General features: G+C 40.1%; 4 protein-coding genes across 4 annotated transcripts in view; 2 read left to right on the plus strand and 2 right to left on the minus strand.

The window, feature by feature from the left end:
- CBG09111 overlaps window positions 1–703 on the minus strand; it is a gene marked incomplete at both ends in the record, with an annotated part of 1,478 nt that extends 775 nt beyond the window's left edge. The window contains 2 exons of the mRNA XM_045243597.1: window positions 242–440; window positions 491–703. Of these exons, the coding sequence (XP_045093882.1) occupies window positions 242–440; window positions 491–703 (412 nt within the window). The remainder of the gene's footprint in view (window positions 1–241; window positions 441–490) is intronic.
- Window positions 704–4,462: 3,759 nt separating this feature from the next.
- On the plus strand, window positions 4,463–5,656 carry CBG09110 (the record flags this gene model as incomplete). The annotated part of the gene is made up of 1 exon (XM_002641196.1): window positions 4,463–5,656. One exon carries the CDS (start codon window positions 4,463–4,465, stop codon window positions 5,654–5,656), a length of 1,194 nt encoding a protein of 397 aa, XP_002641242.1.
- Window positions 5,657–9,641: 3,985 nt separating this feature from the next.
- Window positions 9,642–22,028, plus strand: CBG09108 (the record flags this gene model as incomplete). Its single annotated transcript, XM_002641195.1, has 15 exons — window positions 9,642–9,672; window positions 11,424–11,643; window positions 11,982–12,179; window positions 12,269–12,335; window positions 14,124–14,276; window positions 14,478–14,576; window positions 14,676–14,741; window positions 14,825–15,215; window positions 15,549–15,694; window positions 19,608–20,096; window positions 20,186–20,344; window positions 20,397–20,480; window positions 20,531–20,864; window positions 21,447–21,814; window positions 21,864–22,028. The coding sequence occupies 15 exons, from the start codon at window positions 9,642–9,644 to the stop codon at window positions 22,026–22,028; spliced, it is 2,970 nt and encodes a 989-aa protein (XP_002641241.1).
- A 1,158-nt stretch (window positions 22,029–23,186) lies between these two features.
- On the minus strand, window positions 23,187–23,601 carry CBG09107 (the record flags this gene model as incomplete). Its single annotated transcript, XM_045243598.1, has 2 exons — window positions 23,187–23,402; window positions 23,458–23,601. 2 exons carry the CDS (start codon window positions 23,599–23,601, stop codon window positions 23,187–23,189), a joined length of 360 nt encoding a protein of 119 aa, XP_045093883.1.
- Window positions 23,602–24,173: the final 572 nt, after the last annotated feature.

Raw genomic sequence — 24,173 nt, forward strand, 5'->3', positions numbered from 1 at the left:
ATTTTTGTACTGAGTCTGCATACACCGAGGTCGCAGTTTTATAATTCCGACAATATTTAAAAAAAGGGGGTAATTGAAAGAAAAATGAAAGGCGCCTCTCGAGGAGTTGAACCACCGTTCGAGGTGCCGCGCCGCTACCGGCTGAGCTACGGTGGCAAAAGCCCCTGAAGCCGACAGATGACAAATATGAAAGCGACACGTGTCAACGTGCTGTGTGAGAACTGTAAAATTGAAAAATTACCGATATTGCACATCATCGTGGCAGCTTCAAAGATTCCAAGTCCCACATTCTGCCCTGGCCCTCCTCCAAGCCCTGGCGACTCTAAACTATTGCTCCGTTGCGATGACACCGATTCTTTCTCCTTGTGAATTCCACCGCTTCCCACATTCAACGACATTGTAGACGGCTTTTGATCGCTTTTCTTGATCGATCGTCTCTTCTGAAACAATATTTTCAATTCAAAAAATCCAAAAAAAAAGAAAGACTCACCGAACTCTTGGTCTCCATTTCGGACATGTATTCTGATAGATTGATCGTTTTATGAACACTTTTCCTGCGTTTTAATAACTCACTTTGGTCCTTTTTCGCTGTTTCAACTTCCGCTAACTTCAATTTGCTTGTTTGCGATTCGAGATCGTCGAAAATCAGCTCGTTTTTCTTTGCCTTCGCCTCCTCTTGCTTCTTTTTAAGCTCACTGAACATTGTAGTCGTCACTGGAAAATTCAATTAAATCAGAGAATACAAAATGATATGTGATAACTGGTAAAGCAGGCAAGGAGAGGGTTTTCCATAGGAGTGAGTGACAAAAATTTGTATCCGTGGGAGGCCTCGATTTTCTCTTTTTCTTTCTTGGATTGACTCATGTGCATGGGAAAATTTAAATAGAAAGAAAAACACATGAACAGGAGTTAGTGGGAGGTGATCAGAAATCTAAAGGTTTCTAGAAAGACAGTAACTCGTTAACTACCGTAATACATAGGAGGGAATCCAGACTGTTAAGCTTGAGCTCAATTATTTCGATTCCTGTAAAAGATATGAAAATTTGTAAACTGATAAATTGTGTATTATAATATCACTTACATTTTATTAGTTAACAAAAGTTAGATATCTTTAACAGGAATCTAGATAATTGAGCTCACAATTAACGATTTGTCTGGGATTCTAATAAAGGAATATTGTATTGAAAAATCAAATTTCCATAAATCGAACCTAGACCTAAATTTGCTGATCAAAACACCCGACTCTTTTTCACAATCTTTTTCCGAGAACTGATTTTCTGGCAAATAATGACGTATTATCATTTCAGGAAAACCCAAAAATAGATAATTGTTTTTGGATTGAATTGGGGATTTTTGGATTACTGTACTTTTTGGTGTATTGGGATACTTTAGTAGAAGTGCGAATTTGAAACAGTAAAATTTTACTGTGCTAGATTCGAAACATTTCGAAATTCTGAAATTCTACTCTGAAATTTTGGAGAGTTTGAGTTGAAGAGTTTGGGATTTTGAGATTCAAAGAATTCTTGGATTAAATATTCTGAATTTCTGAATAAAAAGAACTCCGGAAAAATCCTAGAAATCAGTAAAAGGCAAAAAAAAACCTGATATTTCGAAAATTTTGATATTTGAATTTTGTAGTTTCTGAATTTCAGAAATTCAGATGATCAGATCGAATTCGCAATTTCAGAATTTCGACATTTTAGAAATTCAGAACTTCCGAATTTCTAGATTTTTGAATTTTTGGAAATTTCAGAATTTCGGATTTCCAGAATTTCAAAACATCAGAACTTCTAAATTTCTGATTTTGTGATTTTCCGAATTTTTGAATTTCGGAGCTTCAGAATCTCAGAATTCCAAAATTTTAGAACTTCAGAACTCCAGAAATTCAGAATTTCTAAATTTTTAAACTAAGGAACTTCTAATGTTCAGAATTTCCGATTTTCTCAATTTTGGAATCAATTTTGGAAAATTCTAAATTTCAGAATATATAAATTTCAGAAATTCAGAAACTCGGAATTCCGGAATTTCCAAATTTCCGATTTTCAGAATTTCCGAATTTCCGAATTCCTGAATTTCCGGGTTTTGGAGTTTCGGAACTCCAGATATTCAAGCATCATCTCTGAATTTCCGAATAGATAATTGATTATGGATTGAATTAAAAAAAATACTGTAGTTCCTGATAAATGGGGATACTGTAGGTGCGAAATTTTCGAAAGTTTTAAATTCTAAGCTTCTGAAATTTAAAAAGTTGGGGATTCTTAGACTCCCGCAATTTGAGTTTTTAAAACTTTTAATCAAATGATACTGAGAATTCAAATTTTCGAATTCTGAAATTTCAGAATGGTGAAATTTCTTAAAATCTGATATTCCAGAATTCGGAAAGACCCAAAACTTTGAGAAAACGCAAATTTCGTATTCTTTTCTCTTCTGAAAACGCCAAGATCAATAAAGGAAAAGCTAGAAATGTAGAGAGAAACTAGTCCTAAAAACTAATCAGCTTCTCTTTCTCAGGAGCCAGAATCAAGAAGTGATTGGTTTCTGAAGGTAACGAGAAGAAGGCGTGGAGCTCTCTATTTTCCGTTGGCGTGGGAGTCGTCGTTGAAGAAGAAGAAGAAGATGGAGATGGAGAAACGGAGCCATAATCAAATCGGATTTTTTATTGGCTTAGCCACGACTCGATTTCCATGGAAACTGGATATATGTATCCAATCCGTTAAAAGAAAAGGAAAAGAAAGTCGGTGAAAGGAAGGGAAAATTCTGAAAACATTTTTCTCATGGTTTTAGTATTTTTTTTCAGATTCGCAGTGCTCCAGATGTTTCCCATTTGGTCAAACTTAAATTTTTTCCGTTCTAATAAAGCTTTTTTTGCTGCAATTTCAACAATTTTTGTTTGTGTTCAATAGCGAACTGTATTTTTTATCTAGTTTCTCTGTCACATGACTTCCAACCTCGCATTTCATTGAACATGTTACTCTACTCTCTAAAACCTCCAGCGTGTGTTCGTTATAGAGTCAACAGTCTTTTTTTGCTGCGCAGCATTGCTTGATCGCAAATTCCCAATATTTCGCTCTCTCCTCCCAAATAAATATTTTTGTCCCCTCAAAAACCCTCAAAGTATACGGTAGATCTTGCGGTTCACTTTGTCGTCGAATCCGCTGTTTACACCCTGTGCCCTTTGCTCGGTCTCTTCGTTTTAGACACTATTTCGCGCTATCTCTGCCAATGACTCTTCAACAATCCCCCAAATTTCACTGATTTCAACTTGTTTTTCTTCAAGTTCCCAAAAGAAAAATATCTGAAAATCTGAAATTTTGAAAATTTCCGACACCTTTAACATGGTTTTATTAGCTTTTTCAACTTTTAAAGTTATTTTTTAGGAGAAAGTTGTGAAAATTGAAATTTTAGGACACTCGCTAGTTTCGACCAGAGTTCATCCCATCACGAGCGCTCAGATTACCTCGAGGCTTGGAAAAAATACTAGGTCATTACGTTTTTGTTGTCTGGAAAAAAGGAAATTGAACGCGTGAAGACCTCGTTTTTTTTAAAGCCAGCACACATGCAACAAAGGATTTCCTGTCGAAACCTGTTAACTTTTTGGAGCCAATTTTTAAAAAAATTCGTTCATACCTAAATAAATTCCACACTCCCAAGCTAATAGACCTTCAAAATCAAAGGCGCACGACCTTGAAAATTCATTCTGCCCCTTCTTTTTTTTTCGTTCCGACGACATCGCATCCCACACTCGATCATCTTTCTTACGATAATATTGTCTCTCCAATTTGATATATGTTAAGTTCCTATCATTCTCACCTATCTTCTTTTTGCGTCACGCTTGCAACAGTATTTTATTAGTTTTTCTCCTAAAAAGTTGTTTCTTATGACCCAATTGCTCATTATAACTTGCTCTTCAAAGATCAGAAGGGTGCGTCCTCTATTTAAATAGGGGTACTTTCTGTTGCCCGTCCATAAGTAACTCTTTTCGATATTGTAAACAAACCCCTCTTTCCATCTTTTCTGTCTCTTTTCTTCTTTTCCTTCTCATCTATTGAATTTTTCAGGTAAATTTCGATTCAAAGCCCCCCGATCCAAGCAGTTAAGCGAAAGCCGTAGTGAATCTGGCAACGTGCCACAACCCCCTGTGAAAAGTGCCTTTTGTTTGAAATGTGAGTTTTTTTTGGTTTTCCTCCTACTGTTAAAACCGTATATTTCCAGACAACGAAAGGAAAATAAGAGCAAGGAAGAACTTCCGAAACTGTCGTCCAATAAGGCAGGAAACTATTAAAGTGAGTATTTTTGACTGGGTTTCATTTTTGGACTGTAGGTATTGGACTCTCTTACCTCCGTGACGATATTGAGATGGTTCAACAGTTAGGGTACATTCAACTCCTCCGGGTCATCACAATGTCGTTACCGGATTGCTCTATTTGAATGTACTCAACTGTTCGAACCTTTCAGGTAGAAGATGCTTCCTTCTCTCACTCGATTCTTTGCACGGGCGCTTGTCCTTCACCGCTCTGCCCTCAGCTCCTCCTCTTCCTCCACACCCATCGTCCAAGAAGAAGAAGTTTCATTCGAAAGTCTGAAACCATCACGAGCATTTGAAAAAAGCTTAAAAGGAGATCTCAAGAAACAATATGAAAAAGCTCTCAAGGAATTTGAAATTTTCGTTTATATGGGAAAGATGGTTCCGAATAAAATGAGTGACGAGGCTTGGAAGCAGACGCTGGAATGCAAATCGCTGAGCGATAGAATCAGTTATTGGGAGTACATCGCACTGACAGCACGAAGAGCTCAACGGAAAGATAAATCGCAGAAATTTAACAAAGATCTATACAAGGAGAGTCTCGCCGAACAACAGAAAATCATGGACGCTGGTGGAATGGGATATGGACCAGAGATGTATCAATTGATCAGTAATCCATTGAGAAATCAGAAAAGAGTGAATAACATCGAAGGATCGAAAGTTTTTGCGAGCATGAAAAATGGCTCACCACGAATCGCGTTGGATTTGCAGTTCATTCAAGAAGCGGGTCGACGGGATAGCGGAGAACTTGGAAATCAGATGCAATATTGTATCAGTGAGAATTTCTCTTCGAAAAATCCCCTCGTTTTGGATTTTGTGAACGCTCCTTCGAAGGAATTTCTGGAGGAGTGGCTCAAAAAGAGTGTCGGTTATTACACGGGAACTTATGTGAATCAGACGATTCTTCCGGATTTTTCTACAAAAGGAATCAAGGAATTCTATGATGATTCTTCTCTCGATACAATTTATCTATCATCAAATGCACGAGATGTTCTCGATGGACCACTTACCGCTGACGTCATCGGAGTCTGTGTGACAATGGGACGAAAACGTGAGGCTTTGAGTGCGGCTCGTCGTTCAAAAATCCGTGCCTTTCGCTTACCGATTCATCGATACGTCAAATGGAAGTCGGGACCACAGTTTCTGCCGTTTCCGAACTTGCTCAACGTACTTCGTGAGGTGTACACAAGCGGTGGCGATTGGAGTCGCGCGCTACACAACAACATCAGTAGACGGCACTTGGTGGATACGAATGAAGACGAGCACAAAAAAATGCAGATGTTGAGACGACGAGTGAAAGAGGAGGAGCGTCGCGAGCTGACAGAGGCAATTATTAGTGCCACTCAGGACTAGAGAAGAAGCGGAAGACGTTTATAATTGAAACCTATTTATGGAGAGAGAGAAGGAGAGAGGGAAAAGAAGGCGTTATAAAAAAAACCGTTTAACTTTGGTTACTCTCTCTCTCTCTCTCTTTCTTTTCTTTTCTCTTATTTCGTTCTGTTTTTTTTCTAGATGACGTGGAGCACGCCCAGCTTTTCTCTTGTCTGACCAAAACAAGACGAACGGCTCTTTCTTTTTCTCTTTCTTTATCCAAAAAAATTCCTGCGTTCCTCTTTTCAATGCAAATTAGGCTCTTCTAGATAGTTATTATAGCTTTATTTGTTGTTTGTTAATTTGCTAGTTGTTATAATTTATAAAAAATCTGTTACTTTTTTGTTCCTCATGAAAACGATATCCTGTATTAATTGAATATTCATATATCAGTTGACATTTCTATATCTATATTTTTTTTTGGAAAAGGGCAAAACTATCAGGAAGATATATTTTAATTCCCCGTGCTTCTTCCCACTCATACTTCTATTCTGGAGCAGAAGGCCCCTGGTGTTGAATGGCCGCTGGCCATTAGACTGACGTCATCTGGTCATGTTGTTTGAAAAAAAGGAGAAGGGGACGGAAGAAGAAGAAGGAATGCACCACGCGCCGACGACGGCTTCTTCTCCAGAAGGAGCTCTCGATCCATGTTGCCGTTTTTTTCCTTCATTTATCCGCGCCGATATCTTCCCGAATAGATCCTTGAAAGCGCCACGAGATTTTTGAATAATTTATGGAAAGGGACATCTAGGGAGAGAGAGAGTGAAGGGGCGGAGAGCAGGGGAACTCTTCTTATTCCGCCCTCTTATGTGTCCCTGTTTAGTTTAAAATAACCTGAGAGTCCTCTTCTCCGGCTTTTTGTTAGATTTTGGAGTCTTTTCACCTGTCAAGAGCCAGAGTTTTTTGTGCCATTTCTTTCTCAACACTTAAACAGAATCAACAATTATGAGCTCACAGATAATGTGAATTTGGGTGAACTACTCATGCAGAAGTTTGAAATTTTAATGCGATCTGGGTGACCTGTCTACTACCAAAATATCCCCAAGAACTCGGATTTTTGAACTATCTTCTCCAAAAAAAGCCTAAAAGTTTGCACAATTTTTTAAGCTACATGAATTTTCTTTTAAAAAAAAGAATTTGCTCAAAAAAAAAGTTCAGAGAAGCCTTAAGATCTCCTCCTCTTCTTGGAATGAGTAAGAACCCAGAAACCATGCCCCAGGGGTATTTATATTTATTATTAGTTTTCTCTCTCTTCTTTCACTCTTCTTTCCCATTTTTCTCATCCCCCGCCCACTTTCCAGAGAGAGTCGTCGTCATCAGATATCACGAGAGATGATGCCAAATAGAAAAAAAACCCAACATGAAAATTGAAAAAATGCCCTTTCTCTGAGATTCTCTCTCACTCCAAAACGGATTTGTTGTCTCTGCTCATCCCATTGTTTGAATTTCCTTCTTTTTTTGCTTGTTTCTTGGCTGAAAAAAAACGACGACGATGTCGTCTTGTTCTTCTTCTGACACACAATCTTACGCATATATTCATGCAAACAACGAGCCAAAGAAAACACAAGCAAAACCATGTCAGAAATCGCAATTAAGCGAGGAGGAGTCCTTTTTTCTTTTTGTCCAAGTCTTCGGTCATTCAAGGTAAAAATAGGCCGAGATACAGCTTGGACCAGTTTGGACCGATTTTTTGACTTAAAATCCATTTTAGGCCCATTTGAAAGTCCTTAATGTGGACCAAAACCAGCTGAGATACGACCCAAGCCATTTTAGGCCGTTTTAAGGCACAGAATTATCGAAACTATGTCTTGTTTATGCTCATTTTGAAGCTTTAAAACCAGCGAATTCAAAAATCTCAATTTTAATAAATTTAATCAAATTTTGACCGAGTTATGGTCCATACCATTTTTGGCCAATCTTTCGTCAAAATTCGCTATAGTTTTTTGGTTTTGGAAGACCCGAATTCTGAAGTTCCAAAAACTCAGCGCGAGAAAAAAAAGTGAAAAAAATCTGAAGGAATCCCTTGGAAACGCTCTCACTCACGCTCCGCTTTTTTCGAACAAAGCGAATTTTTTGCCAAAAAATTCTTTTTTGGTCCGTTTTTCGAATGTGTAAAACTCCTTTTCGTGACTCTTCAATCCCTCCATTTTTTAGTCGAAAAACCACTCATTATAGCTGTGTTCAAGACATGAAATGAGCTTTTTTCTGAATCTCAAAATCTTCATTTCGAAGAGAAGTACATTCGATCTGTCATGCGAGAATCATCCGATTTTTCTCGCACAAATCCGTTTTCCGAGGGACCCTCTTCTTCTTCTGAAATTGGCGTCGTTGCCTTCAGAAGAGCAGGTTGAATGGAATGAAAAGAAGACGTCTCATCATCTTCTCCTCTCTTCTCCCCTTTATCGTTCTGTTTTTGACGGGGAAAACAAGAAAAATAGGCGAAAAATTGAAGCCATTTTGTGTACAATTTTGATGAAAATGAGCAATGATGATGAGCCAAAATTATTCTTCTCAAAAAACGACACATTTCTTACCAAAATTAGTAAAGATGGGAAAACGGAGGCGGAGACGGGTCCCCACCACTTCACTTTTGCTCTCTTTTTTCTTTGAAAAACGAGAATGCAAAAAGAAATTTGTGTGTGTGTGTGTACATCCCGTTTAGCCTTAATCCCTTCTGCTTGAATTTTTTAACACACATTCCGGAAGGGAAGCTTGAGAAATCGGAAATTGGAAGGGATTTTTGAAAAAGTTATTTTTTGAGAATCAAATGACGACGTCAGTAGAGTTCAGACTCCGTTTTTGTTTTCAGCCAATCATCACAATTGACCTTTCCCCTAGAGAATTCCTAATTTAGCTTTTCCTCTTCTCTATCCTCGTCATTTCTCCTCTCCCTACTCTCCTCAATTTTCGCATTTTTTTCTCCTATTTTCCATCTTCAATTCGCATCCCCATCCCATCCATAGATCTTCTGCTTCTATTCATGCGAATCACAATTAGTAAAAACTGAAGACGACGAAGGAATGATGCTGGAAGAGGAGGAAGACTCATCTCTTCTTCTTCTTTTCCAGAAGACATACGAGCCGCCCCGTGTACATAGGAGAAGCATATTTTTCAGAGGAGAGGACCTTCTTCTTCTCTTTCTTCTTCATCCTCGAAGGCTTCAGATGGCCCTATGAGGCGCTGCTGCTGCTGCTGCGCTAATGAATTGAAAATGAATCCAATTGGCGCCACGCCCACATTCCATGTGATAGAAGAGGAGAGAGTCGGTTTTGCGGCAAAATATTTTGCCGTTTTTTTAACGTTTCCTGGAGAAGAAGAATTCAGAAAACTCATTCATTTCGTCCATAGAGTCTTGAATTTGACAGTTCGATTTGAGTTCTGTATCTACCATTTTTGGACCTCTAAATAGTTTTTTTTCCTGGACCATGGTAGTCCGACCACCCCCATCTGTGTTTTTTTCCTTCCTTTTCGCCACACAAAACCATCGAAGCGTATGTGACTTTTTTGGGAATAGTCGATCCCCTTGAAATGCCATTTTCGAGTGTTTTTTGAGGTCCGTATTTCCTTGTTTTTCGGTTTTTAGAGCGTCTGGATAATGAGTGACAAGCTATAGCTAGCCAGTAATTTTATTATAGGGACCCCATATGTGTCATATTTACACTCGCAGTACTTCTCATATTGTGAGGATCGTCTTTCTCTGAAAATGACGATGACCTGCTAGGCGAGAGCTTGATGATTGGCTTCCGTGCAGATTTGTTCCTCTTCTAAGTAGCTTTTTTTTCTTCCTCCCACTGCTCTCGTGGGGTATCCATCAATAAAAAAGTAATAATTTTGCTTCCGGTTTCCTTTTTCCGGCCTTTTTTAGGGGACCTACGTCTCCGTCTTTTTGGGATATTCGATCCCCTAGAATACCCAATTGGATCGTCACTTGACCTATATAATACAAAACAGACCCGTCCAACTGAAAATGATGTCATTTCAAAGGGATACTAGGAAAGGTTCGTGTTGTTGGGGGTTCTTATTACTTTGGCATTCTGCTTTTTTTTTCTTCCCATCCCTTTTCTCCCATCCATCCAGACTCTCACAATTTCGCTATTTACGGGGTGGGTGCCCGTTGACATTTTCCTGGCTCTCCTTCCCTCAGGTCAGTAGCCAGCTGAGAGAAGGAGAAGCTGTCACAAAACATGTCACTGAAAATATACTCAATTACACATATTACCTTATTCTCTTCTCCTTTTTTTATGCTCACTCCCTCTTGAATGCAACTTTGATGAATGGCTCTTTCTCTCTCTCTCTCTCCCTCTCTCTCTCTCTCCTCAAATACTTGAGACTAGTTGAAATTAGAGATGAAGTTTGCCCCTGTCCCTCCCTCGTGATGTGGATATGCTGATTTTTCTGTGCCACTAGTAATTTCAGCTGTCAGAGTTTTGTGTTTTTCAGCTTCATATATATTTCTTCCATGGAATCGGATACTGAGATTGTGCTCTTTGAAAGAGCCTCTTTCTATAGACAACTAACTTGTTGGAAGCCTTCAGTTGCTCTACCGTAAGACCTGTATTAGAAGAGCCGGTCCTCCTATGGAGTCTCTAGGGGGCACTCAAATTAGAGGGGCTCTTCTAATACATGTTTTACAGTATGTTTCTCGACAGAAGTCTCTGTAAAACGCGTCGCGTAGAAAAGTTCCAGTCTCAGTTCTCAAAAATGCTCCTAACTTAGTCTCGAAATGGTTTCCTGGTCCCTAAATTACTCAGAATCACAAAAATCCGTTAATTGGGAAAGCTCCAACGTCTTTTTTCCCTAATTTGCACTGAACTTCCCTTTAAAACTGTTCCTGATTTTTTAAATGCGATAGATATTGTCGAATTGAAAAGAAGTGGGACCTGGAAAATTTCGCGGGCGGCTTCCCGGTCAATTTTCGAGGCCTTGTCCCAGAAACACTACGGTAATAAACGAAACTTATTTCTGTAAATTTAGTGGGGTTTTCTGGACAAAATTTAGATTTCTTGGTATGAAAATGATCGCTAGCATCTCTAGAATCTGTTTTTCATCGAAAAAACCGAACTCAATTGCGAAAGTAGCTCGAACGAGGCGAAACTCTGAAATATTACGTTTTTGCCGCACTTTTTCGTAGATCAAAAAAGCTACGCCTTTCAAATTCTCAGGTCCCACTTTTTTTAATTCTACAATAACGTATTTCCTGAAATCGAACTTCATCTTATACATTCAAGCTTAATTATCACGGTTCCTGTGAGAGATACAAAAATTTGTTAACTGATTAAAAATTTTTATCATATTATCAGGATTATTTTATCAGTTGACAGATTCTTATTATCTCTCCCAGAAATCGAAATAATTGAGCTCAAAATTCATAGTTTCGTTGAGCTTTTAAGAGAGGAAACACGGTATTTCATCACAAAAAATCTAAATCCTTCCCTCTAAATCCTTTTTTGGTCAATCTGACATTTCACTAATTGAATTCTTTCTTACTATTCCTGGATTACTCGCCTCCTATATCGTTTTTTTCTGTCCTCCACTAATCCTATATCCTTTTTAACTCCGCCCACTTTTCGTTTATTCGGTTTCCGTTCGAATTCTATTCGTACCAATCATCTCCTCATCCCAGAGAGAAACAGTGTCTCCTTCTAATTCTGAAACAAACTCAAAATTCCGTCACCGACGTTATCTGCGCTAGCGGTGGCGGCGACGACGACTGCGTCATTTGCTTACGCCTCTGGAGATTCTCCTTCAGCATCGTCGTCGTCGTCAGATGCCTACAACGCGAACTTCTCCGAACAACAACATGGTCAGCTAACTTACACGGCATGCGATGTCGTCACCCGACACCTCATCACAGTTCTTTTGTCTATTTCGGAATGGTGTCGAGGGCTGGCCGAGAAGCTTGGCTCAGAAGACAGCGAACGATGCGTTCGCTTCTCATCCCACTTTTATGATCTTAACATATCAGCAGCGTGAGTATCGGTGTCGTGGTGTAGCCATTTGTCTTCAGTTCTGTGTATTCTCATCTGTATTCTAGTACTAGATCTGATTCTATCGCCTTTGAACTGCTCAGCTATCTATCTCTATTCTTTCAGTTCATTTTTCATTCTTTCTAATACTAATGTTTTCAATTTTGAAGTGCATGAATCCCCAGAAGCCGGAAATGGAGAAGGAAGTATTTTTGGAAACGGGAAGAAGAAAGACTTTTAAAATTCAAAGGGTCCCCTTGCATGATCCCGGAAGGATTCCGGACCAGAATCCCCAATTTTGAAATAATTTGCACTGAAAATTTAAAAAATATTATTTCCAGAATGTCATCAGTCGCATCGAAACAAGCATTGCTTATCGCACTTGGCGGCATCTCCATCGCCGCACTTTTCGTATGGTACATCAAAAAAGATGGTGGAAAGAAGAAGAAGCCAACGCTCACAGATTCCAATGGATCAGCAAGTGTTCAAAATGGAAGTGTTGGGAATAAGAAGCAACAACAAAATGGACATGCAAATGGGTGAGTAGACACTTCTTGACGTCATCTCAAAATGATGATGATGACGTTTTTATAATCGTATGGACTTGATGTTTTGCCTTTTTTTTCAGCTCGATTAGCAGCTCAAAACCGAAGGTAGCAGAGGTTCCAAACCCAGCAGAAGAAGCTCCAGCTCAGGTTCGTAAGAAAATAAAAGTGTTCTCAATTAGTGGGGTTAGAGAAGTCAACAGAGAAAATTGAAGAGATCCTTTCATGTAAATTCTCAGGAGAGAGTGTTAGAATAACGAAGAAAAACAAGAAGGTCTAGAATTTCAATGATCACGAGGTTCTTTATAGAGGGGAAAAGAAGGATTTGTATAGGGAAACCTAATCTGACAACACAACACACATCTGAAAATCGGGGGCAAAATGGTTTGAAGATCAATCCAGATTAGGTTCTAAAAGTGCACAGAGGATAATCCTGAAATCAAGTGTTTCATGAGCGTAAAAAGAGGGGGGAGGGTGGCTGTTTAGGAAAAAGTGCACTTTTGAGAACTCCTTTTTTCCCACGCAAAATGATAAAAGAAAAATGAGAATCGCTTGTGTGCGCTGCTAGGAAAGCCTTTGCGCAAGAAGAAGGAGAAAAAATAGTATGGGAAAGTTGAAAAAAAAGAGAGAAAAGAACAACAGTGATACCTTTGCCACGGGGAGAGGAGGACCAAAAACGACCATGTTCGCCTCGTTTTTTGTCGATTTTTTGGACGCTTGGAGGTCGCTTTTTTTTGAATTTTGAATTTAGAATTAGGGGCTTTGGAGTCCAAAATATGGACTAAAGAAAATTTTAGTTGAAAAAAAAACGAATTTTGATTACAACAACCAGAAAATTACCGTATTTCCTCTGATAGGAGCCCACCAAAACCGTTAACTTTGAGCTCAAATATCTTGATTCCTATGATAGGTATCAAGAATCTGTCAACTGATCAAATACTTCTGATACTAAAACAAGCAATTTATCAGTTGACATCTTTTTCATATCTTTAACAGGAACCGAGAATAATGGGCTCAAAGTCGAAAGCTAGGGTGCCCTTCTAATACAGGTTTGCAGGTAGTTCAATTTCATACATTCTCGGCTCCTCTTTTTTTTATTCGCTGTTAAACCTTTCAAAATGATTTTCGTTAATGAGCACATTCATAACTAGCCATTATCACAACTCTCTCAGCTCGCACTTCGTGAGAATTTTTTTGAGCTTACATGAGAAACTACACAAATCACACTTTTTTGCTCATTTTTTCCAACCAAATTTCAGTCTAAAATAGTCATTTTTAACCCCAAAAATGCCAAACTTGACATGGCTAGCGATACATATACACACACGATCAGATGCGATCTCCTCATTTTCCTCCTCTCTTTTGTGTTCTTATGTTATTTCCACCACCACCTCTCTCGTGTGTATGTCGAAAATTTCAAATTTTTTTTCGACTACTACCTTTCGCCGGCATTTTCACACTCGCTTTTTTAGCAGATTTTGATCCGTTTCTGTATATAGTATATATCGCAAATTTTACGATTCGTAAAACCTGCAATAGAAGGGCCTGCTAACTGTTAACTTTAAGCCAATTTATCTCAATTTCTGTCAAAGATATGAAAAAGTTGTCAACTGATAAATTGTTTATCATAATATCAGAAGTGTTTTGCCAGTTGACAACTTTTTGATATCTTGTATAGGAGTTGAGATAATTGAGCTCAAAATTCGGGGGCCCGTCTATTACAGGTTTTATAGTATATTGTTTATTTAAACGAGAGAAGTTGCTCCAATGTTTCAAAGAGAAAACAAATGACCTCCTCTTTGTGTCTCCTGACTCCCTGGCGAGTGCCCCCACGTGTTTTCTTCCGAGTCATCACATACAGTTCTTCTTCCCCATGGATCAAAAAAAACAATCGGAAAAAGAAAATATTGATCTGAAAACTAAAATTTGCAATTTTAGAACGAAAAACCGATCGAAGTAGTCGTCGAGAAGAAGCAAAACGAGCCAGAGAACAAATCGGAATCAGTGGAAACTGATCACGCGGCCGCCGGAGATTACTCTGAAGCTGTTCAACAAGCTGAAGACGTGGAGGTTCAGGAAGAGGAGCAGAAGGTTTGTGATGTGCTTTTGTGTCAAAAAAAATTTGAAGTTTTTATGTTGCCCAGGGAGAATTTTCCACTTTTTGCTGCTTCTTTTTTTCGGCACAGGAAAAAATAACAGAAAAAAAAACGAAAAATTTATATGGCCGATATTTTTATGGCTTTCCCTTCTTTCTTCTCTTTTCAAAAAATGAAACTATCCCATTTTTTCTAGGAAAGCGAACCAGAACAGAAGCCAGAAGAAAAGGTAGAACCTGTCAAGGAGGAGGTGGAAGAGGAGCAGTTCGTCAAGAAGGAAGAGCCAAAACTGAAGGTAATTGCGCTGAATTTCATAATATTACACCTGCCAAAAACTGGTTCCCGTTCCATTCCTGGACTCTCAGAAATAATTCAAAAAAAATCTAATTTTCAGTCCGCTCCACCAGCTGCTCCACTCATAATGCCATTGCCGAAAACTAAGGTACTCGAGAATGAGCAGGTAAAATTTTGATGTGGTTGTGTGTCTTGTATCGTAGCTCTCTTATCATTGATTAACTCATAAGCATGCGCCCGTTTTTTCAGATACCCGAAGAGCCAACACCAACGAAATGCTTTGGAAACCTGACAGTGGATACCGTATCGCCAGCGTCCGCGTTTTCGTGGAGCGAGGAGATGGAGAAGAGCTACAACGAGGAAGAGTTCAGAGCACAGGAATCCAGCGATATCGATAGATCTCCAGCGTCACCACTCAGACACACCTCACATCATCAGAACCATCATCACAAGAAGAATGGAGGATCGATGCAGAAGAATATGAGCAATAATAAGAAAGGAGCCAGAGGCACGCCAAACCATAATCAGCATTATCAGCCACCACAACCAGAGAAGCGAGGAGATGTCAAGAAGGGACAACGACGATTGACGAAGGAGAAGAGTGCAGAGGAGAAGGTGGAGAAGCCACAGAAGAGAGTTGGTGAGTACCGTGAACTTCAGCAGTGGAAAGTACCGTAAACACTCTAATAGAAGGCCACCCAACTCGCCAACTTTGAACCCATATATCTCAGTTCCTGTGATAGATATTAAAATTTTGTCAACTGATAAAATATTGCTGATATTTTAATACACATTTTGTCAGTTAAACACTTTTCAATATCTTCTACAGTAACCAATATATATGGGCTCAAAATTGGCTGTTTGGGTGGCCTTCCATTAGAGCGTTTACCGTATCTGTTTACGATATCCTAGTTAGTAGTTTTAATCCGTTTTGATCCAAAATAAACCTAAAAGCCTAAATAAGATATTCCAGTGATCAAAGAGACCCCAGTCGTCCAAACCATGCCAGCCGAGACCACCGAACTTCCACAATCGCCAATCCATTCGGACGAGTCGTACGAGAAGAGCGGATCACCAGGATTGGATAGCCAGAATAGCGAGGTGCGTGCTTATCTTTTTGTAAGTTTTTCTAACAAACTTAGTATCTCATGGACCATACATAAACTAACAAGATCCCCGTTTTCGTTTCTTCTGACTTGTTATCGATGGGTCATAAAACGGTTTTCTCGACGAAAAGAAAATGACCTTGTCAAGAAGATAGATACCACCGTGTCGTGAAAACCAGGAAGAGAAGAACGAAGTGAAAAAAAAAATGACAAGACTACGATTGATCAGAAGAAAGGGCAACGACGACAATTTGTCACATTGATAATCAATCAAACAGAAGAAAGGCAGGGTGATAACGATTTTTGAACATAAAATTTAGGTTTTCAAAAATGCCCCTCTTCATTATCGCTTTCCGCAGTTTGTCCTTCATCTCATCCCCTAATTTATCTTTGAGCTGTCCCCCTCCCCACCGATTTGTTGCAATTTTCGGTGTCGTCTGCAAGCCCAACACTCAATGATGATTCGAAATGGAGAGTGATGAATCGACGGCGGCGTCGGCATCGTTTTACTTTTGTAGTCGGGTTCTTCTTCGATGTCCTTTTGACACTTTTGCTTCGTCATATATTGCTACAGAGACAAAGAACTATGGCACGACCGAGAATTGTAAAAATTGGAGCTAGCCATGACCCCTTTGCGATCCAAGTAGAAACATCTGATTCGAAGAGAGATAAAATCTCATTCAGAGAATCTTTATGACTCTTTTTGAAGAAGAAGAAGTCTAGACTCATCTTTCAAAAGATCTCCTCTCTACCTTCTCTTCTTTTGTTGCCATTTCTCTCCGGTGTGGTATGCAAATGAAATTTTCCCCTTTTTATGGGGAGAGATGAGGCCACCCATAGAGTTGAAGACGATCGAGAAGGAGATGAATTGGTTGGAAAGAAGGGAAACAATACGAGAGTATTTATCATCATGGCAACATGTTTTTGGGAATCGAAGAAGAAGTAGAAGAAGAAATACCGTTGGCGTATTCGAATTCTAATGGCTCTTTGTTTCCGTGTGTTGTGTTTCCCGGGACAGAACAGACAACACAACGACAACAGCGAAAAATACGAACCTTTTCGAAACAAATTCGTGTGTTGGTGTCTTTTGAGAAGTAAGAGTTATGTCTGTCTGTGAAGAGGGACTCGGCTTGATGAAGCTAATTTATCTGAATTTCCTAGACAGAGTCATATGGCAGCGACACCCCAGACAATTGAAGATCACGCCATTTCTCTAGGTCTCCCACTCTCCGCTCAGCTGTTTTTGTGGAAGCGACTCACGTGTGTAGTGAAAACAGACCAGAAAGTGTTTCCGTGATCTTTGCCATTTATCGACGACCGACACATGTGCCAGAAGACTGTCAGAAGGAGAAGTAGGAGGCTGTCAGGAGTGGAAGGAAGTTCTAGAAGGTCGACCTAGATTCTACTACTTAAAAGGGCTCGGATGGTTTGTTAGGAAGTTCTAAACCAGCATCAGGACCTTATGAGAATCCTTCTGAGTTACCGTAATCCCGTTTTTCTTACTGTATCGGAATCTATCTTTTCTCTGAAAGCGCCTGTTGAGCCTCGAAGTTCTGGAATTTTCTAAGTCAGCATGAGCGTTCTGAGAAGGTCCTGCTTATTCTGAATTACCGCAATCCCGTTTTTCTTACTATATCGGAATTAATGTAAACAGAACTTCTGGGCGCTCGATTCTCAATAAGCATGCTCTACAGTAAGTCTTTCTTTTCCCTGTCCATGCTCCTACATTGACCTTGTTCGTCTCCTTTTACACTTGTACTTCAGGTACATACTCTTATCAAAAATGACCCCCTTCTTTTATGTGCTTATATAATCTGAACGGTAAACAAATAGGTAGTCTCCTACTCCAGAAAAAAGAACCGACAATCTAGATGATTTCCGCAACAATATTTTTCTCACAGCGGGACGGTTGGAGAGAGACTACTGTGTTTGCTTTCGATGAAAAAGTGTCTACTACTGCCATTCGCTACTGTTTATCTTGATTCTACTCTTGACTCCTAATAGTTTTTGAGCCAGAAGGAATGACCTTTCAAGGAAGTTTTGAATCGGATCATATGATTTTTTTGCCTCTTTTTTGTTATTATTTTGTTCCTTGTGACAGTATAGATAACACCAGAAACACCTGGTGGAAATCTGTCCTTCTCAACCCATCGAGAAAGGAAATTGAAAGTTGCCCTTTTCATGTCCATTACCACCTTTTTCTCTCTTTTGAAATGATCCCTCCGATTTGAATGGACAATGAAGGTGCGATGCATTTTTATTGCACAAAAAGTGCAAATGCACATTGGCCACTCCCCTCTTTAAAAGTGAAAGAGGCTCTTTTGTAGCTGGGAACTCGACAGGATGGCGCTGGAAAGTTCCCAAAGTTTGTGATGGCCATCTGCCCACTCTCCGCCGCTTCTACAACACGCGACTTCTACCTTTCACTTTCCACCAGACACTCGAAATGTTTACATTATGCTATTGCTGCTGCCTGTCTGTGACCTTTCTAGAATTATAGCAAAATTTTGATTTTTTGAACTGAGTCCCTGTTTTTTTGTCTAAGCCAATTATTTATTCAGCCATTACAATGCAAGGGTAACAATTAGGTACTGATAAATACTATCTTTTGTCTTTCTTCGTTTGCTCCCTTCTCCCCCAACTGTCTTCGTTGTCTTCAACTGATAACACACATTGAATGTTGCCATTTTTGAGAGAAATAGCACGCTAAACGAAGAGAGCGGCCATAGACATCGTTAGACATCTGATTTTCGATATGGAGCAGTCGTGTTATCAGGTTAGCAGGTGAAAGGAGACAATAGATAAGGAAGCGCGCCCCCACCGAAAATGTTGCGATCTCAGGGAGACAAAAGTGCAGGAATTTTAGGTAGAAAGTGAGCAAAACTCATAGAAACATGTGTTGGGTGCAATTTTATAAGAAAATTCGCTGAAAACCTTCGAAAAGCTCTGAAATTTGTTAATTTTCTTCTTCAAAAAGACAAAAAGGAATTTTCAAGAGGGTTACGGTCAGCAATTCTGCAAACACCGAGTATGCGGACTTGTCGCCGACAGTAGTCCTCGCCGTGAATCTACTCGAGATTTGAATTTCGAAAATTTTTTTCTCCCATTTTTGCAAATTTTTCCGGATTGCGTCGTTCTTTTCGACATTTTTTCATAAGAATTTCTTAGTTGCGCAACAAATTTATGTCTCGGGTCAAAGTTTTCACCAGTTTTTCGTAGATTTTCGAAAATGTCCCCCTCCTCCAACTTCCGAGTTTTTTTCTCTCTCGCCTATTTGCCCTTTATCTTCGTTGCAAAAAAATCGAGAGAGAGAGAAGAGAAGAAACCGTTTTTCATCTAGCCCTTTTGATTTTTTTCGTCGTCGTCAGTCTGCGAACCTGGGGGGCAAACGTAGGCATGCGCACTTTTTTCGGCGTTTACCAAAAAACTTTTTTAGTCAGCTGTCTTTGACCGCACACACGAAACAGCCGTTTTCCTTCACATTTCATTCATGATGTTGCACTCGATTTCTTCTCCTGCCTCATCTGATTCCATTGCCCCCTTGCACCCTTCGTCTTCTTCTTATATCGACAGACAAGATCAAGCTCCGCCTCCTTAAGGCCATGGAGAAGTGTGTGTATGACTGTCTGCGCCTCGTGTAATAATTTTTGTAAGGGTGAACTTATTGGTGGAGACATCACTTTCATCGGTACCTTGCTACCCACCCTATCGCCTCTCAACCATTATACCCTAACCACTTCATAATTCCGTTACCTCTTTTCTTCATTCTCTTGTGCTATCTCCGGTGACTCAAACTCGTTGCTCTACCTCTATTCTATTCATCTGGATTCAGGGAAAGCCCTTCATAACCCGTGGCGTAAGAAAATCGACGAACATCTCTGTGAGATTTCGTTGCATCGTCACACTTCTACAACAAGTTACTCGAGACACTCGCTCATCTTCTCACCTCTCAAAATCATCGAATGCTGACGTCGGCTCCCGTATTCGTGCATCCAACTCAGCTACCTACTCACATTCCTCCACCACCAGTACTCTTATCACCTGGTGGAACTCTTCTCTTCCCACCTGGATTCATTCCACCACCATTCCCAGCTGTTCTTGACGAAGAAGAACTTCACGAGCTCACCGCAAGCGCAAGCTGCAGTTCACCAGATTTCGGACTCAGTGAATCGTTTTACTATCCTAGTTCATCTAGTGAAGTATCGGAAGCCTCTCCGTTTGAAACTGCTGACTTTGGAACTGTCACGTTAAACATCTACTCATTAACCGGAGACGAAGAAGAAGAATTCAGAATGTACGCAAAGGCACAAGAAGAAGTGAAACTAAAAAGACAACGACGGAACTCAACAACATCCTCATCAGGATATGGGTATAGTCTTCCAAGGACGCCTACAACTGAAATATTATTCGACACGGTTTGTAGTTTTTATGGTCCATGAGATGTAGTTTTAAGAAAATGCATGCCTTCTCTAAAATTCTATCTTACTAACCCAATAATTTTCAGGCTTCTTCTCAAGACTCTGGACGTGCCACTGGACCACTCGCCTCTCCACATGATGGAGACATCAATGGAACTGAAGAAGATTACTTGCCAATGTACGAGTTTGAAATTCCAAACAGTCTCGTTGGATTGATCATCGGAGTGAAAGGAAAGACCATCAAGGTAATTAACACTTATCCCCCGTTGCGCAATAATTTATTCATTTTTTCTATAGGAGCTCAGCCAACGCACGAATGTTCGTATGCTAATTCGTCAGCATCATGCACCAGAGAAGTCCAAATCCCATCAGATATGCCAGGTATAAGGGATCAAAAGAACAGTGATCTTATCTATTATGTTCATATTCAGGTCCGTGGAAAGAGAGACGAGATCAATCACTGTCTTCAAATGCTCCGCCGCCGTTTCCCACCAGCACGCTTCCCGGAATTGAACCTTCAGCCTGTTGTCCCACCAATCCTTCCAAACGGTAACTTCGACATGCTCTCCACTACACCAACTTGGCTCACACTTCCGGACGACATCAAATGCGAAGTCGCGGTGTCTTCAATCATCAATGTGTCGCACTTCTTCATTCAACAGCCGACCCATCCATCGTTCGCTTCATTGCGCCATTTGGACATGTACATGGCATCCCTTTATGGTGAACAATCCAACCTCCCAGAGTTGCCGATCCCATGCCAAAGTATGTGTTTTTTCAAAAGATTTGATTCGATGATCTCTGACTAGGGATAGATCATCAAACTAGGTCCACATGCGATAACCATCTGATGATACTAGTAGAGGTTTTTACGAATAGCAAAAGTGTATCTTTTACGGGCCCGATCAGCAGCGCCATCGACAGTTTTCATATCGCGCGATTTGTATTGCGAGACACGGTAATTAATCAAGAGACGAGGAAAAGGTTGTCAGACAATCGTTGGTTGTGTCGCGGCTATCAAGCATTTCGATCAGTTGGACCCAACAGCCGTCTTGACGCGTCGATTTTCCGATCTGGATGAAAATTGTGATAGAAAATAGAAACAAAAGGGAGTGGGATGAGAGATAGGGGAGAAGATTGATGATCATTGGGTGTGAGTAGTAGTGAGAAGATAGACAGGGAAAGTCAGTTGTCTTTGTTGCACTTTATGAGAGAGATACTGGTAGACAGTAAGACACACTACTGAAATGCACTTTTTTGATTAGCTCACTTTCGTCTCTCGTTGTGTACTTTTTTCAAAACTGGTTTTCGACGAAAGATCAACAGAACAAGTATGACTATTTTCAGAAGGACTCTTGTGCGCTGCCTCAATTGGAAACTCGTGGTTCCGTGCTGTCACCGTTCACTACTACGATGAGACTGACGAGGTGTACGTGAAGTTCGTCGACTATGGAGGTTACTCCAGAATGGCTCGACAAGATCTCCGACAAATCCGTACCGACCTGATGTCTCTTCCATTCCAAGCCACTGAAGTCGTGTTGGCTCATGTTCGTCCAGTTGATGGAACCACTAACTGGAGTGAGGGAGCTATGCAATTGTTCAAGGAGGCTTGCACTGGAAAGGCCATCAACTGCAAAGTGGTTGGACATTCCGTGGAAACTGACATGGCCATGGTGGAGTTGTACGTTCCAGTGAAAATGGGAAATGAAACGAAAGTATGTTTTTGATCAAGCTAGTCCAAATCCTAACACATGCTATTTTCAGGAAGTGAGATTCGATAACCTCCTCATGGAACGTGGATTCGCCAGAACGGCTGATCCATCCAAGATGGTTCGTGTCAGCTACCAACCAAATCTTCTCGCTGGAGATGTGCAAATGAAGCGACCATCATTCTCATCACAGACATCACAAACTGCCGTTGTTTGCTGATAACTTTCGCTCTCTTTATTTGTTTTGTCCTCCTCCATGCTTTTTTGCCAAAATTGGTTCAATGTGTGTTTTCATCGGTGTGTACTGTGTCTGTGCAAAGCAGAAGCGATAAATGCCAAATGAACTGATCTCTCTTTCTATCCATGGCATTTGGTTCTTCTCATGAAACATATACTCTTTGCATTGATCTCAACACACATTCCCCCTATTTCCACAACAACCACGGAGTATTTTTCCTCATGCTATTCTCTTTTTTTCATCTTTCCGGCTGTCCTCTCCTTCCCACACTTTCTCTTCTGACCAGTAACACGCGTTTCTAATGCTAACCCCTTTTTCTGTTTCGGTAGTTTCTCCCTACTCTGTTTTGTTCGTTTATTTTATATGGCTCCTTTTTGAGTTCACATCTGAGGTGTGGATTACGGTAGTTTTGTCTGTTTTTAAAACCATTTTTCTCATCCTCTTTCCTATCACTCCCCTTTTTGGTAATGTTATTTTCTTGTTTCCGTTGGTGCCAAACAAACTTTTCTTTTGCTGGGCGCCAATTTCTTTCGGTAATATCAAATCCCCTTTAGTTGGCTGTTTCTTTGCCTATTCACACCGTTCTAGTTTATCATCCTGATTCCTTGTAGGGTAGTCACACAAAATGTGCCGTCGCTTTGCTACTATTCTTGTTTTCTTCTGTTTTTCTTCTTTCGCTGCTTCTTCTCATTCACAGAATGATTCCTTGTATACACTGCACAGAATGGCTCTGTTTTGTACCTACTGTTGTTTTCCCCCAATTTTTAAGCCCCGAATCGCACTAGGCGATATTCCCTGTCCCTCAACTCGTTATTTGTTAGCCTCTTCGTTTTCCCTTTCTCCCTCTCTCATCTCTATCTCCTATCCCAGAAACAGATCGTCTAGTAGCCTTTTTTTTCTCCTATCTAGGAATTCTTTGGTTTCGAGCAATCCCTGTCAAACCATTCTTCACCAGGTTCTTCTACATCTTTTCATATCCCCATCTCCCATCCTTTACTCTCTATCACACACTCGTTTCTCCTCCCTGCTCCCCTGAATCCGCTTCTCCCATGTTTTGCTTAATTGTGTAATTCCTAAAATTACATCGACTCTTCCATTTTTTATTATTATGCGGAAAAAACAAATAAAAAGTAGAAATTTCTATGGCTTGATACTCTTCCTCATGTATTGATGATCCGTGGTGTTGACGTCGATAGTGGAGGAAGATGCAATTGGAGACGTCGATCGGGTCACCATTTTGGAAGCTGGAGGCGGAGGCGGTGGTGGGGGAGCAGATTCAGAGGATGAGGAAGAATTAGAAGCCGTGATGCTTGATACCGTGGAAGATGAACGAGATGGATTCGCCGCGGCGGCGTTCTAAAATATTTTATGTTTTTGAATGAATAAAAATTTTAAAACTATAAGTCCCAACCTGAAAATGGTCCATGGCTGCAAAAACACACGTGGCAGTTGTCGAATGAACAATTGGATCACACTTCTGATATCCGATGGATTCGTAGAATCCACACTGGTCTTCTGTGGAAAGGAATGCTTCGTCGAATCCGTTTCTCGTCATGAATCTTTCGACTTCAGACAAAGAAGTTTGCCGAGTCCCTGACCTCGTCGACTTTTTTTTATCATTACTGATTCGATCCATAAAGCGGTTGAGCTGGAAATTTTTCCGATGTTTTTTGAATTTGGCGCCAAAATGCGGGTGTCTCAGTCAAAGCAAAGTAAGGCATTTCAGCTTAACAACCTATAATTTTAAACAAAAATGTTCAGTAGAAATCAGCAAAGTTAACAGAAATTTCCGAATTTTTCGCTGAAATTTCTTCTAATTTTTTTTTGGGCGCTAAGGTAGTTGGGGGGGGCCACTTTTTTTTTCGTTTTTTGAGGCTAATTTAGTGTCTCTGGGGTAGAAAAGAGCGGCGAAGAAGCCTAAGCCTATTTTTTAGACAAATTCCCATCTAAAATCACAAAAAAAAATCTGAAAAAAAAAATCTTCTAAAATTTTTTTTTTGAATTTGGCGCCAAAATGCGGGTGTCCCAAAGGAAGGGAAACAAGGGGTTTTTGCCTAAGCCTATTATTTAAAACAAAAAACACAAAGTTTTGAAAACCATTTCAGCCAAAAAAGCGTTGAAATCGGC

Source organism: Caenorhabditis briggsae (genome assembly GCF_000004555.2).
Source record: "Caenorhabditis briggsae complete genome, chrIII, whole genome shotgun sequence".
Taxonomy (NCBI): domain Eukaryota; kingdom Metazoa; phylum Nematoda; class Chromadorea; order Rhabditida; family Rhabditidae; genus Caenorhabditis; species Caenorhabditis briggsae.